The following is a 13,112-nucleotide window of genomic DNA, read 5'->3' on the forward strand; positions in this document are numbered from 1 at the left end:
AACCTGTATTTGAATAAAACATCTCAATTCTAATTCTGAAACTTAATCAGAAAAAACATATTTTAGCACAATAATAATCTTAAATACACATCATTGTTACGCTGTTTCTGTTATGAAAACATTATTCATTGATGTTAAGAAAAGGTATTCAGCTGACACTGGAAAACAAAATTCTCTTAAAAACAATTGCACATTATCATTGCAATATTGTAGATTTTTTTTTAAAGTTGTAGTTATATACTTGGAGATAAAATGGTCAAATTTATTTCCTGAAGCTCTTGTAATAGATGGTAAATGCTAAATAAAAATTTTAAGAAACGACTCAGGAGATAAGATTGTAAAGACTTCTTCCTGAAACTATTTTGACAACCTCTAAAGGCCAGATAAGGATTTGTAAAATTCCCTATGGTCAAATGGGAAAGGGCTTAGAATGAGAACCAGAATTCTTGGCTTCTACTCCAGTGAATTTAGCTTATTACTCATCATGGTATCCAACTTGCTTATTTGTTCATTTGGGAGAGTCACATTTCAGACCTAATCCTATATAGTGTGGTAGTTTGTTTGTTTTTTTCTTGAAGATTTTATTTATTTATTTATTTATTTATTTATTTATTTATTTGAGAGAGAGAGAGGGAGCAGGGAGAGGGGCAGAGGGAGAGGGAGAGAGAATCTCAAGCAGACTCTGCACCGAGTGTGGAGGCCGACATGGGGCTTGATCTCACAACCCTGCGATCCTGACCTGAGCCAAAATCACGTTGGAGGCTTGACACACTGAGCCACCCAGGCGCCCCTGTAGTGTAGTAGGTTTTAAAATGCTGTGCAAAAACTTCCCTATACTATCTAAACATTTCCAACCCATAATTTTCTCAACTGATCAGCATTATTATTATTACATATGTCCGCTAGATCAATCCCCCAGCTCAAACAAGAGATAGCTTCTATTCCACATTTCACTGCATGCATGGACACCACTATTACGTCGTGCCCAGGACTGTTGTTCAAAAGTCCTCATTGTCATAGCTAAAGAACGGACTAACCCCATCTGGATAACTGATTGCAGACCCCGACCTCGATGGACACACATCCCAAGTCTCTGCTCCATCTGTCCTGGAGGGAGCGGACTCCTGAGGAAAGGCCAGCGTGGGTCTGATGGCTCGGCAATCGCCTGGAATTTTCAAAGGAAGTGACCCAGCTGGCGAGGCTGCCCTAGCTACCGTGGCTGGGAAGTCCAAGCCTTCTGGATAGATGGACAGGGGGATGTTTTCAGAAGCATAGTTGCACCCTGAAAGGCTCTTCACTTCTTGTATGCTGTCGCAGTATTTCAGAGCAGGGGGCTGGTAGGCCTGGTAGGACACTTTGGTGGTGGTGGTGATCACAGTCTGTAGGGCTGGGGGACCTGCTGGGGGAGCCGTGAGGTACCTGCAGGGAAGCTCTGGGTTATAATAAGGGTGAGCGGCCACGGCCTGGAACTGTCCATGGTCTGGCCTCTCCCCAAGGCCAGGTGCTCCAAGAGCTGGTTTCCAGCCGTGTTGTTTACTGGTGAAATCAAAGCTTCTCTCAAAGCTGCTGTAGGAATTGACGTTATATTGTAGTGCATTCAGATGAACCCAGTCCGTGTCATTAGGGATGGTGCTGGAATTTGTATAAAGGGTGGGATGTGAGCTTGAATTTGTGTAACTAGGACCTGCCAATTCATAGCTGCAAGGTGGCCTAGGCAAAAAAATCCTTGGGTTTGGGTATTTCTGAAAGGGTGGCATTACGTCTCCTTGGAAGGTGGCTAGGTCACAGGTAGCTTTGTAAGCCTCGGAGCTTGGGAAGGAAAAGCAAGCCTGCCCTGGGATGGGGAAGCCGGTGTCAGCAATTAGATCAAACTCTTCTGGATTTTCCAAGGGAGGCATGTTGTTGAAATGTCCACTGTTGTCTTGATTCTCTCCGGCCTAAAAAAAGATGATGTAAATTTTTATTTGTAAATAAAAATGTAAATCACATGGGTGCCCTCATTAGTAACAGTAGCCAACCAACCAAATAAAGACAGACTTCCAATGGGTTGATTGTGTGTTGTGAACACTGCACTGCTCAGGTATGTGATTTTAGGCGCAGGGTCCAAGGGCTGCAGAACTTGAGCTTGCTCAGGCATGAATACCACACTGCCAAACAAAGAGAGTTCATGGCAGCCAGGCAGGGTGGGTCTGAGTGGCAGATGGCTCTGTGTTTCCTCATCCTATGTTCATAATACCGGAGCCAAGGAGCCTGACAGACCTGGGTTCAAGTCCTGACTCTGTCCCTCATGAATGGAACAAGTTACTTAACCTCTCTGAACCTCAGATTCCTAATTGTAAACATTACAATAACAACCACCTCTTCTTAAGGTCTTTGTGACCGTTTCATGTGCAAAACTCTTAGCTCCTATGTGCCTGGCATGTAGAAAGCGCTTGAATACCAGTTTCTCTTATCTCCGGACTAGCACTGTCTGCTTGGCATGCTTTGGTTGAAAAGCCAAACTGGATCAAGTTGCCCCAAGAAGTTTTATTTGTTCTGTGTAAATAATGCAAAGGATGCTCTCAAGGATGTACTGCTAATTAGTTCACTGTTGGTATGCACCTGTTTCTCTCTTTATTAAAACTGGATAGCTGCCCTTGTATCAGGCTGTCAGCACACACCCTCACCCTATCATTGACTATAGAGAGAGTTTGCTTTTTTTTTTTTAAGAAGAAGAAATTAGGAACCGTATCCAAAATGTGGATTCAATGCCATTTTTTTGGAGATATAATTTTCACATAAAACCTTTCTAATTTATGACATTCATATTTTACATAATCAGCAGTGTATTTTGTGATGAAAATGAACACAGACCACAGTGTCATGTCAGCTCCCCATTACCTCTGGTTCTCGAATTCTCTTTTTCTGGGGTTGGTAAAAAGAGGCCATTTGTCTCTTGATGGCACTTCTTCTAGCTTCTGTCTCTGATTTGCTCTCTGGTCTTGGGTGATCATGAACTCCCTTGGCCTGCATTAATAAGGAAATAAATCATATATTTATCCTGCTGAAGGAAGCTGGTGATGTTTGTCAAAAATAAATTCTCTTTCCCAAGATCTCAGGTTGTTTTTGTTTTTCCAAAATGACAGAGAAAAAATTATTGAACTAATAAAACAGCATGGATAATAGAAATCTTAAAAGATTACCTAACAATCCTTTCCCCATATTAACTATAATTTGGTTTACCATCTCTCACCCTTACAGAGCATAGGGAAGCAGAGCTTATTCCTCGGAGCCCGGTAAGGCTCTGGGAGCCCCAGCCCCGGGTTCTGACCACGAAGCTCTATTTGGTGAGTCCAGAGTTCCTAAGGCACACGGCAGGTGGTCTGGACCGTATGGCATGATGAAAATACCCACCGCAAACTGTGATGTCCCCTCCACCTACTTGGAAAAATATCGCGTTGCCATCAAGCCGCCAGAAGTTGGTTACAGGGTATCCGCTGTGCCCTCGACAGGGAATCAACTCCAAAGCGGAATGACAGTTGGGGCATGCTTTCTCTGCCAAGCCAGCGGGAGAGAGAAGTATTAATAACAACTAGGACCCCAGGTGCTTTTGAAGGAAGAAAGGGAAAACAATTCCTGGGGAAAAGGGAACTCGGGGCCACAAGCTACCCCTCCCACCCCCCCAGCCCCCTCCCCCGCCCCGGGTCCCGGCCTGGGGCGCTCACTCTGCTGCTTCAGGCGGGCCTTGTCGCAGATGGCGGGCCGCAGCTGCAGGCGGGAGCCGTCGGGCAGGGCGCAGGCCTGAGCGCACACCACCACGCCCAGGCACGACTTCTTGAGGATGTGGCCGTTGTGGTTGTTGGTGTTGCGCATGGCCCAGCCGCTCAGGTGGCGCTGGGCCTTCTTCTCGTCGCTGCGGTAGATGAAGCGCACGTAGCCGTCGGGCCACTCACAGAAGTGGTCGAAGTGGGCCGGCTCCTGGGAGGGCGCACGAAAGGGAAGGATGGGCGAGCGGATCAAGCCCCAGCCGGGCACATCACGCTTTTCATTTTTCCCAAGCACATTCGAATAAAAACTGGTTCTTTTTAATTCCAGAAGTGTCCTAAGACCCACAAACTGTGCCATCACAAAACGTCACCCATCCTGTCTGTGCGTGCTGTTCTGACAACTGGCCATTCATTGATGTTTATAAAGTTCTTATCTTCTAAATGCTGTATATGTACTCGTTCATCTAGCCTTCATACCTCACACAGATAATAGGTACTATTATAATCTGTAGTTAATCCAATAGGACACAGAGGTCAGAGAGGTTAAATGACTTGCCCAAGGTCACACAGCTAGTTAACACCTGGCTCTAGGATTTGAGCCCTAGCAGTTTGACTCCAGAGCCTGTTTTCCTTACCATGGTGGTAGACCCCTTCTGGGTATGTTTAAATGTTAAGTTACAAATGAAAACATTTTCAAATTAAGCATCAACGTGCCTGGGCAAAAAGTGATTGCAATGCTCTATCACTGAAATGCAATTCAGTCTGTAAATATCTCCACTTTGATCCAATGCTTTTTCTTCTAAAGCTCTTGCCTCTACCCCAAACCTGTGAGTTACATCAGCAGTGATACCCAAAGCAACATTAGAGAGACAAGAACAGCTTCCCTTGCTCCTCCCAACTTAGCTCTCCCAGTTTATAGGGCACGGTGATGAAGGACCTGGCTATAAAGGTAAACCCAAGCATGGGGTGGAACCTGCTGAGCCCTGGACCTCTCCCCAGAGCAATGTGGATTGTTGCTGTTCTCAACAAAGAGCCACCTGGCTGAAATAATAAGTTATATCTAAAAAACTGAGCACTGCTTCAATATCCATCATTGGTGGTCTTTGCCCATGATATGCATTATCTATACTGCAATGTCTTTCTTGTATAGAAGTTTAATATAAAATTGCCCTCTACTAAGCACTTAATATTTAGCAGGTACTCTCCAGGGCAGGGGTCAGCACACTAGGAATCCCGGGCCCAATCCAGCGTGTCACTTGTTTTAGTACAGTCTACAAGCTAAGAGTGACTTTTATATTTTTTAATGGTTGGGGGAAAATCCAAAGAATTAGATTTCATGACATAATGGAAATTATCTAAAATTCAAATTTCAAGATGCATAAATACAGTTGTATTGGGACATGGCCAAGCACATCTGTCTAAATACTGGCTACGGCTGTTTTCTCTCTACGGCAGAACTGGGCTTTTGGCACAGAGACAGCATGGCCACAAAGCCACATTATGGAGTATCAGTAATCCTCACGACAACCTTCCATGATGGGCATCCCTACTCTTATTTCATAGATAAGGAAGTGGAAGTTAGAGAGAGAACCTTCTAGACTGGCATTACCTGGGATTCAAACAGATCTGTGGCAGCCAGTTTCCACTGGCTTTCCTGCTATGATAGAGGCTCAGAAGAGTATTATCACAGTAATAAGCCATTTGCACCTTCTCTCCCTCCCACCACCCCAGGGACATTAGATCGAACATTCTCAGTCGGGCAATTCAGACTTGGATACATCAGTTAGTATTATGCATTCTAACAATAATAGGTAAATGGACACTTTTGTTTCTAAAACCACAGGGATATTGTTGAAATCATTGTTATTACTAATAGATATCATTTATCTTTTCTCAGAAATATTATAATTGCCATAAATTAATACATTGACTTAAGGTAAGGCACAAATGAAATATATAATGAGGTACTATTAACTCCAAGTTTGTGCTAAATGCTAATATCTTTGCTTTTAAAGTGAACATTTCAATCTAAGGATCTTAGACAATTTTCCAGAGGAGAGTATTCCATTAGTGTCCCCCTGTAAGGGTAGAGAATCACCCTCCATGTCTCATACCAGCTACTAAAGCAGCAACACTGAAAATGAAGCCACCGAGACCCTATTTTTAAATCAAAACAGAAATGGAGGACTCAAGGATTGGGTTGCTTCTATTCCAATGCGCACATGTCCACATTCAGACAAGCATGCACACACTGAACATGACAGAAAATCTGGCTGATAGTTTAAGATTGTTATCTAGTTCCACCACTCGATGACAGATCATCTTAGCCTGAAACTAAGGCAAATTCAGGAACTATCTCAAGGTCATGCAGCCAGTTTAGCTCTTTCTCCTTCAGTCAGCTGGAGCAAGGCTAGGATCCTGTTTCTCCACTTCTGTTTCCCAGCGCACCTGCCTTTTTGAGATATTACACACATTCCCTGCTTAAGAACCAGTCTTGCAAAGGAAAAATAGTTCACATTTGCACAGGAAATCTAGAAAAGGCATGAAAGAAGACCCATATTTCCATTATTTGGAAGTGGCTCTTTTCTAATATGCAAGATTATTTTCTTATGAAGATTTTCTGGATGGAAGTCAGTGCGAATGAGGTGTCCTTGCTGTGCTATGGTCCACTTTCCCACAAATGGTACCGGGTGACTGTAAAGTAGCAGACTTTAAAACAAACAAGTAGAACAAATTACTACACATATGTATATCCAAAAAAAAAAAAGTACTGATCTCTTTGAGAGGGTGCGTGACCCTGGTAATGAATTGCTATCTGTCTGAAAATCTATATGGCACGTGATAGTCTCTTTCCCTGGGCCACAACATTGCTGGAAGCCCACCTTTGCAAATACTTGGGAAGCCACTCCTCTCACCTTCTACCTACACCCAGGACTTCAAAATCACTCCTCAGTTTCTGCCCCAAACCAGTATGACCAAGCATAACTGTCCAGCTCATTCCCTGGACTCGGCTCTAAACTACTCTGTTCCATTAAAACAAAACAAAACAAAACAAAATCACCCTAAAAGGAGAAGTAAGATCAAAAGTAAGATCAGAAGTTAGAGAAGTAAGATCAGAAGTTAGATCCAAAATCCAGATTCCAGAGGCTCTCTTGTCGCCTATGGTCTGGTTAGCATGACCATCCAGGCAAGCCGTGGGCGTCTGCATAAATCACCCAAGTCATGCTATTTGTTAAAATTCGGGTCACCGTGATTTATAGTTGTATCTTACAGTTTTGCTGCGTAAAAAGCAGTGGTATCTACATTCGCTGTACTACCCTTCTCATAGATTTCAAAGAATGGACGAGAGAATCACCTGATTTCCACCTTGGATAAAGGAAAGCGAAGGACAGGTGTCCTGCTCTCACCAGATGACTGGGAACTTGCAGCCTAATCGACAGTTCTCGGGACTATTGGTGTGTTTCAGACAAGTGCAAGGAGAAGACACATCACTAAACCCAACTCTGCCGTTTGTGGCATCCCTCTAACAATCGAGGACTCTTAGGGATGTGGGGGTGTGGGGAAGAGGTCTCTCCTCAGTCTCTGCAAGAACTTGAATGCCACCAGCCCTTCTTTGGATGGACAGAGCCATGTGTGCGCGCACACCCGGTTTCACGCACCTGAGGCATCTGCGGATCGTTGATGTCCCAGCTGAGCTTCATCCCGTAGGAGCACACGCGGTCTGCCTTCTGCCCCACTTCCGCCACCATCTGCCCCACCTTGCCTGCGCTCTCCGCCAACGATCCTGAAAGATAGAAGGAAAAAACCTAGATGGGCAAGGTGATGTTTTCCCTCTAACAATGAACTGGACGGAGATGGAGAGACAGAGAGCCACAGAGAGACAGAGAGAGAGAGAGAGAGAGAATTTACTTAGTAATCCAGAGGTGGTGGACGAGGGTTAAGAGCTCTGTTCTCAGCCCGGGTGCTGAAAACCGCAGCGGCGGCGCGCGGCGGCGCCCGCACGTTTATAATGACACACCTGCCCAGGCTCCGCCTTTCCTCGCCCCTCGCCCGCTCCCACCCTCCCGGCACCAGCAAGGCGGGTCACCCCCACCCGGACAGACCTAGGAACGGAGGGGGAAGTTGACCCGAGCCCTCGGGAAACAGAAGGCAAGATGTCAAGGGGGAGGGTGGGGGGTGGGGAGTTGGAATGTCTCATTTAAGTTGAAATCTTTTTTTTTTTTTTTCTTTCCTAACCTCGCCTCGCCTCTGGGGTTTCGGATTGCATTTAGACGGAAGGTTTTGAGACAGAGGCTTTCCAGCAAAGTCCCCCGAGAACCGACCCTCAATTCCTAGGCACCGTTTGTAGGACCCTGGCCGTCGCGCGCCCTAGTCTGGGTAACTGCGCCCGCGCCAACTAGCTTTGGGCTTCTGCTCTCGGGCTTTGTCAGAGCTGTCTGTGTTTTTTTCCGGGGGGATGGGGTGGGGGTGGGGGTGGAGGAGTGGCGTCCGAAGGAATGCCGGAGGTCCCCGTGAGCTCGCGGGCCTAGGTGTACCTCTGCTCCGGAGGGGCTGTGCAAGGGACGTGGCCCAGTGGGACGAAAGTCCCTGAAAGTGAACCTGGAGAAGGAGGGGGGAGGTGACCTAAGGGTAGCTGGACGAGGAGCGGGTGGGTGGGCTCTGCGGGCCCCAGGCGCGTAAGCAGGACACTTAGCTCGCTCGCTCTTTCTCTCTCTCTCGTCTCAACTCCCTCTGGGCATCAGTTTCCTTATCTGCTTAAAAAGGGGACTGGGACTCAGTGAATTCTCAGTAGCCACCCACCGGAAACAACGTTTTAAAGATCGACTTTATCGGTATTGTCGTGGAAATACCCCATTCCATCTGGGGAGTTTTTCTGGAGCCTGGAGGAGCCATCCGCAGGATGCTATCGATCCCCCGGGACCGACACCAAGTCCTCGTCTGTTCTTCCAACTCATTAGGGTGATTCCGGTACCTGGAGGCGTCCAATAAAAGAAATCGTTTGAAATGACTTCAATCTCTTTGTAGTCAGTCTGAGCGGCGAGGGAAGTGTTTTCCCGGAGTTTTTTCTCGTGCCTTTGTTCTGCAGGCAGCACGCTTCGGTTCCCAGCCGCATCCAGAGAAGAGCCGCCCCCGAAGGCCAATCATTGTTAGAGGGGGATGCTCGGACCTCTATCCCTCCAAACCCCGAAGCCGGCGCGCGAGGGACCTGGGCGCCGCCCAGCAGGCTCCGGGCGCACCGACTGATGCTGCGAGGGACCTGGCCGGGAGTGCGCCCAGGCCAGCGCCTCTTGCCGGACCAGTCTCTCCCTTTGGCCAAAGGCGGGGAAAGCAGATGCTCCTTAAACCCACAACTTGCGCTAAATAAATTGTCCGCGCTCGCTGTTCTCTCACCTCCGGTCAAGGGCACAGTCAGGTTTGTTAGGAAAGTCAATCCAATAGTGAGATGCTTTTCAGAGCCGCCAGCTACGGGCAGCGGAGAACTCCGGTGACGGAAAATGCCAGCTTTGGGCAGTTTCACGAATTTTCTTCTTTCTCTAGTTTCAAGCTGGCTGCTCCTCCCAACCAGAGGCGGAAAGTCCACGCAGAAAAAAAGTGACTTGGTCATCCTCCTGCCTCTCTTCCCCCAAAGTTCTCTTTTCTGAAAGATCGTGTAGGTCAGGGTTTCCGACTAAAATCACTCTCGCGTAGTCGCCACGAGGGTCGGGGAGGAAACGAAGAGAGTGTCCACTCTTCCCCCAGGAGTTTTGTCGGCAGATTTTCATCGTTATTAACTGACTGCCGAAGGTCTGGCCACTCCTGCCCTTCAGTTGTTTTTGTGCTGTTTGTCTTCCAAACGTTAAACTTATTCACACTTTTCTTTTACGTACATATTTCGTTAATTGTGATAGGTTAAGATAATGTATACTTTAAAATGTTTAACATAACGTCAGAAATAATTCAAAATCACCTCTGAGACGATATAGACGTTAATTTCGGGTCTTATTGTACAGATTATTAGAATCTTTCTTGTCTCTATAATCTTGGAATGTTCCTAAGGAGTCTTTAACCTTTAAAAATACAAATGCATACAATTTTTTAACGTTAAAGCCAAATCAATTAATTATATACTTTTTTTTCTAAATGGATTCTGGTGTCCAAAGAAATGTCACAGACTCTGCCATATTCAGTTTCAGAAGAATTAAAATCTTTATTCCAAGTTGCTCTAAAAGTATGTTTCAGTAAAACATCTTAGTAAAAAAAGCTAATCGAGGGGTGCCTAGGTGGGTCAATTGGTTGAGCATCTGGTTCAATCTCAGCTAAGGTCTTGATCTCAGCCTTGTTAGTTTAATTAAGCCACACATTGGGTATGGAGCCTACTTAAAAAAAAATTAAAAAGCTGATTGAAGTGAAAATTTGAAAATAAAAATAAATAAGTAGTGGTGTTGTCTATTGCGTCGTCTTACATTTCTCCAGAAAATTTGAATGCATTAGCAACCCTTGGAAGGGTTGGTTTGGAAGGATAGGTTTTCCCCCCAAACTCTGTAAATAACTGATTATAAAGCTTTTGCCTATTATTAAGCAAACTGTAATTTTATTATATTGTTTATTATATTCTCATATTATTTTATTCTGTAAAATCAAATGCACTTAAACTGTATTTTGATTATTGTTTGTTACTATCCTTCCATTTTTTTTTTCTGCACTAGTATTTTCATTGATTCAGAACACTTTATATTCACGGCTGGCTCTGCCTTCATTACTATTTTGATATACTAAAGGCTCATTAATTCAAAAGCAAAGGAAGAAGCCTTTGCATTTGCTAGGTTTAGATGAAAATCAGGAAATTAATGTAAGGATATTTACATCGTATTGGCCAGGAAACAGACATCATGGTCTTTGAAGTAAGTATCATTTTGAATGGACCGCAGGTGTATGCGCTGACCTGGGCTGACCTAGCAGAGATTCTGGTTCTATTGGGTCTTGCTTTGATGTAAACAGGTATCTTCTGTAAATGTCTTGACATGAAATAGCCATAGTTTGTAATCAGAACACAAACTGATTTTTACACAAGGAAAGCTTAGATCTGAGGGGTCCTTCTGTTTGTTTTTAAGAAAACGCCAATCCAATTTATTTTTGCCACAGTGTTCACATAAACAGGCTACTTAGCGGCGGAAACCTGGCCATTAGTACACACTCTAGTTGGATTAAAAGAAGTAGGTAGAAAACAAGCAGAGTGGATGGAATTATTTGTTTGCTTCCCCCCGCCCCCGTTTTGTTTGGTTTGGTTTTTGACTGAGTACACCAGGTTAATGAAACAAGCAGACAAACAAAAAAACCTTTTGTGAATTCAGGAATATTCTCACAATTTCAGGTACATATATGCTTCCTAGGGGAAAATCCAGTTTTAGTCTATATCAATATCAATAGACCAAAGACCGCTCACCCAGCTGTTAAAGGTGGAGAGAAAACGGCCGGCTCCTCAAAGGGCATATCTATCAGTTTCGAATTCCGCAAATAAAGAATGTTTACATGACGTTGTTCACAGACTCTGAGAAATCGCTTTAAGCTGTGCGTGCGTGCGCCCAGGTGGCCTGACCAGGATTGCTAATTACTTGCAAGGGTATCTTGCGTCTCAAATAGGGGTTTAGTAAAATTCAGGTGCGGATTAATTGATTAGCGTTCCGGGCGAGGATTGGAACTCAAAAGCCGCGGGGCTACCCCGGCCCTAGTCTCAGCGCAGCGCAGCCCACCCCACCCCACCCCACCCCACCCGGGTTTCCGGCAGCACAACTGCAGGAGGCGGAACGCGGCGCACTTGCGAGGCGCGCTTTGGGCCGGGAGCCTCGGGATGCAGGCGGTGAGTGAGCCTGGGAGGGCCCGGGTTTAGTCCGGGCCCTTTCTCCGCGGTTCGAGGGGGGCCCAAGGGCGCGTGGTCCGTCGGGCTCTGGGTGCAGAGGCTGGTGTGTTCCCCCAGAGACGCGGCACCTGCTACCATGCCCTGACGCCGGGGGTGGGGATGCGGGGGTGGGGTGGGAGGGAGAGCGTGTTGGGGGGGCCTCTTGAACCCTTCAACCTCCTTAGGTTTGCTTGGAGTTTATTGGGAGCTTTCAGTGAGGCAACCAGGCAGGATAGAAGCCTCTGATCCCTTGCTCAGAGAAGAGGAAACTGGAGAATTAATGTTTAGAAGGCAATGAGATCGTTCTCGATTTGCTCCGGATGTTTTCCCAGCCCCTGTTGCTGCGTAGACCTTGCAGTGACATTAACCCATCTGGGCCTCAGACCTACGGTCCCAAGTGCGGGGACTTGGGCAGCTTGCACTGTAGATAAAGGTCCTTAAAACGCCCGCGGCCCCGGATTTGGGGGTGGATTAGTACCGCCAGTGCTTCCTCCTCTCAACATTCGTTTAACCCAAATCACTGCTGGTGAAAAAAATAGATAAACAAGTCTGGATTTGGGTCTTTGAATTCACCCAACTTTTCGTATTTCTAAATAATCATGATAATATTGTATCATATGCTGACGTTCAAAGATCTTGGTCAAGTACATATAGAAGTAAGACTGTGAGCCCAAGCTAGATTTTTTAAAAACCTCTCTAGAAGATATTTGAAGTCTATTTTTTGGTGTATTGTACTTTTAAATAATTGTTGGGATGAAGTGAGCAGATGAAGTGCTGTTATTTAATGTAGCATAATGTGTTGTGAAAACCAACGTGGCAGACCCAGGGATTACTCTTGAGGAAAAGGTGCAACAATCCACTACTAAATGTCTTGTGAATTCTCTTGTGGTGGTTGTTAATATTTGATCCTTGAAGCTGCGGTAGAAGTCCCAGAGGAGTATTTAAAACTCACCAAAGTCAGAAACCTAAAGCTCAATCTCATGACTGGGCTTGAAACACACTTTCCAAAATTTCATTTTACAAACTCTCATTCTAAAAATGGTTCATTAATCCAAAGCCTTCTATTTTATAGTTGTCACTATAGAGTTTGTCTATTTTGTGTGATTGCTGATTACACCGATGTTTGCTTTGCTTCTTGTGATAGTCTGTCTTTGTCATAGTACTGAAGAAAGTTAGAAAAATTATTTCTAACTAGTATGTTACTTAGACCTATAATCAGCAGCATGAGCAAACAAAACGTTTTTGTTCAGGATGACAATATGAAGCTTCATTCCTTTTATTTTTAAAAGTTGAGATGCATTTCTTTGAGACCTTTTTTTAAACAATCTTTTTGTACACAGGAAGAGGAAGATCCTTTGCAGTCTGTTAAGGAAGACGCTGGGAGTGGAATTGCTCTGGATGCTTTCTATGTAAAGATCAAGCTTATTTTTGGGGGGTGGGGAGGGAGAGGGTGTGTGTGCACCCTCTTTCTAGTTCTGTGTTTGCTGGGC

General features: G+C 45.3%; 1 protein-coding gene across 1 annotated transcript; it reads right to left on the reverse strand.

The window, feature by feature from the left end:
* Window positions 1–998: 998 nt before the first annotated feature.
* On the reverse strand, window positions 999–9,351 carry GCM2 (glial cells missing transcription factor 2). The gene is made up of 6 exons (XM_032424735.1): window positions 9,138–9,351; window positions 7,406–7,530; window positions 3,705–3,957; window positions 3,422–3,534; window positions 2,881–3,006; window positions 999–1,937 (listed from the first exon to the last, which is right to left on the reverse strand). Exons 1-6 carry the CDS (start codon window positions 9,349–9,351, stop codon window positions 999–1,001), a joined length of 1,770 nt encoding a protein of 589 aa, XP_032280626.1.
* Window positions 9,352–13,112: the final 3,761 nt, after the last annotated feature.

The sequence above is a fragment of the Phoca vitulina genome, unplaced genomic scaffold (genome assembly GCF_004348235.1).
Source record: "Phoca vitulina isolate PV1807 unplaced genomic scaffold, GSC_HSeal_1.0 scaffold31, whole genome shotgun sequence".
NCBI classification, from domain to species: Eukaryota; Metazoa; Chordata; class Mammalia; order Carnivora; family Phocidae; genus Phoca; species Phoca vitulina.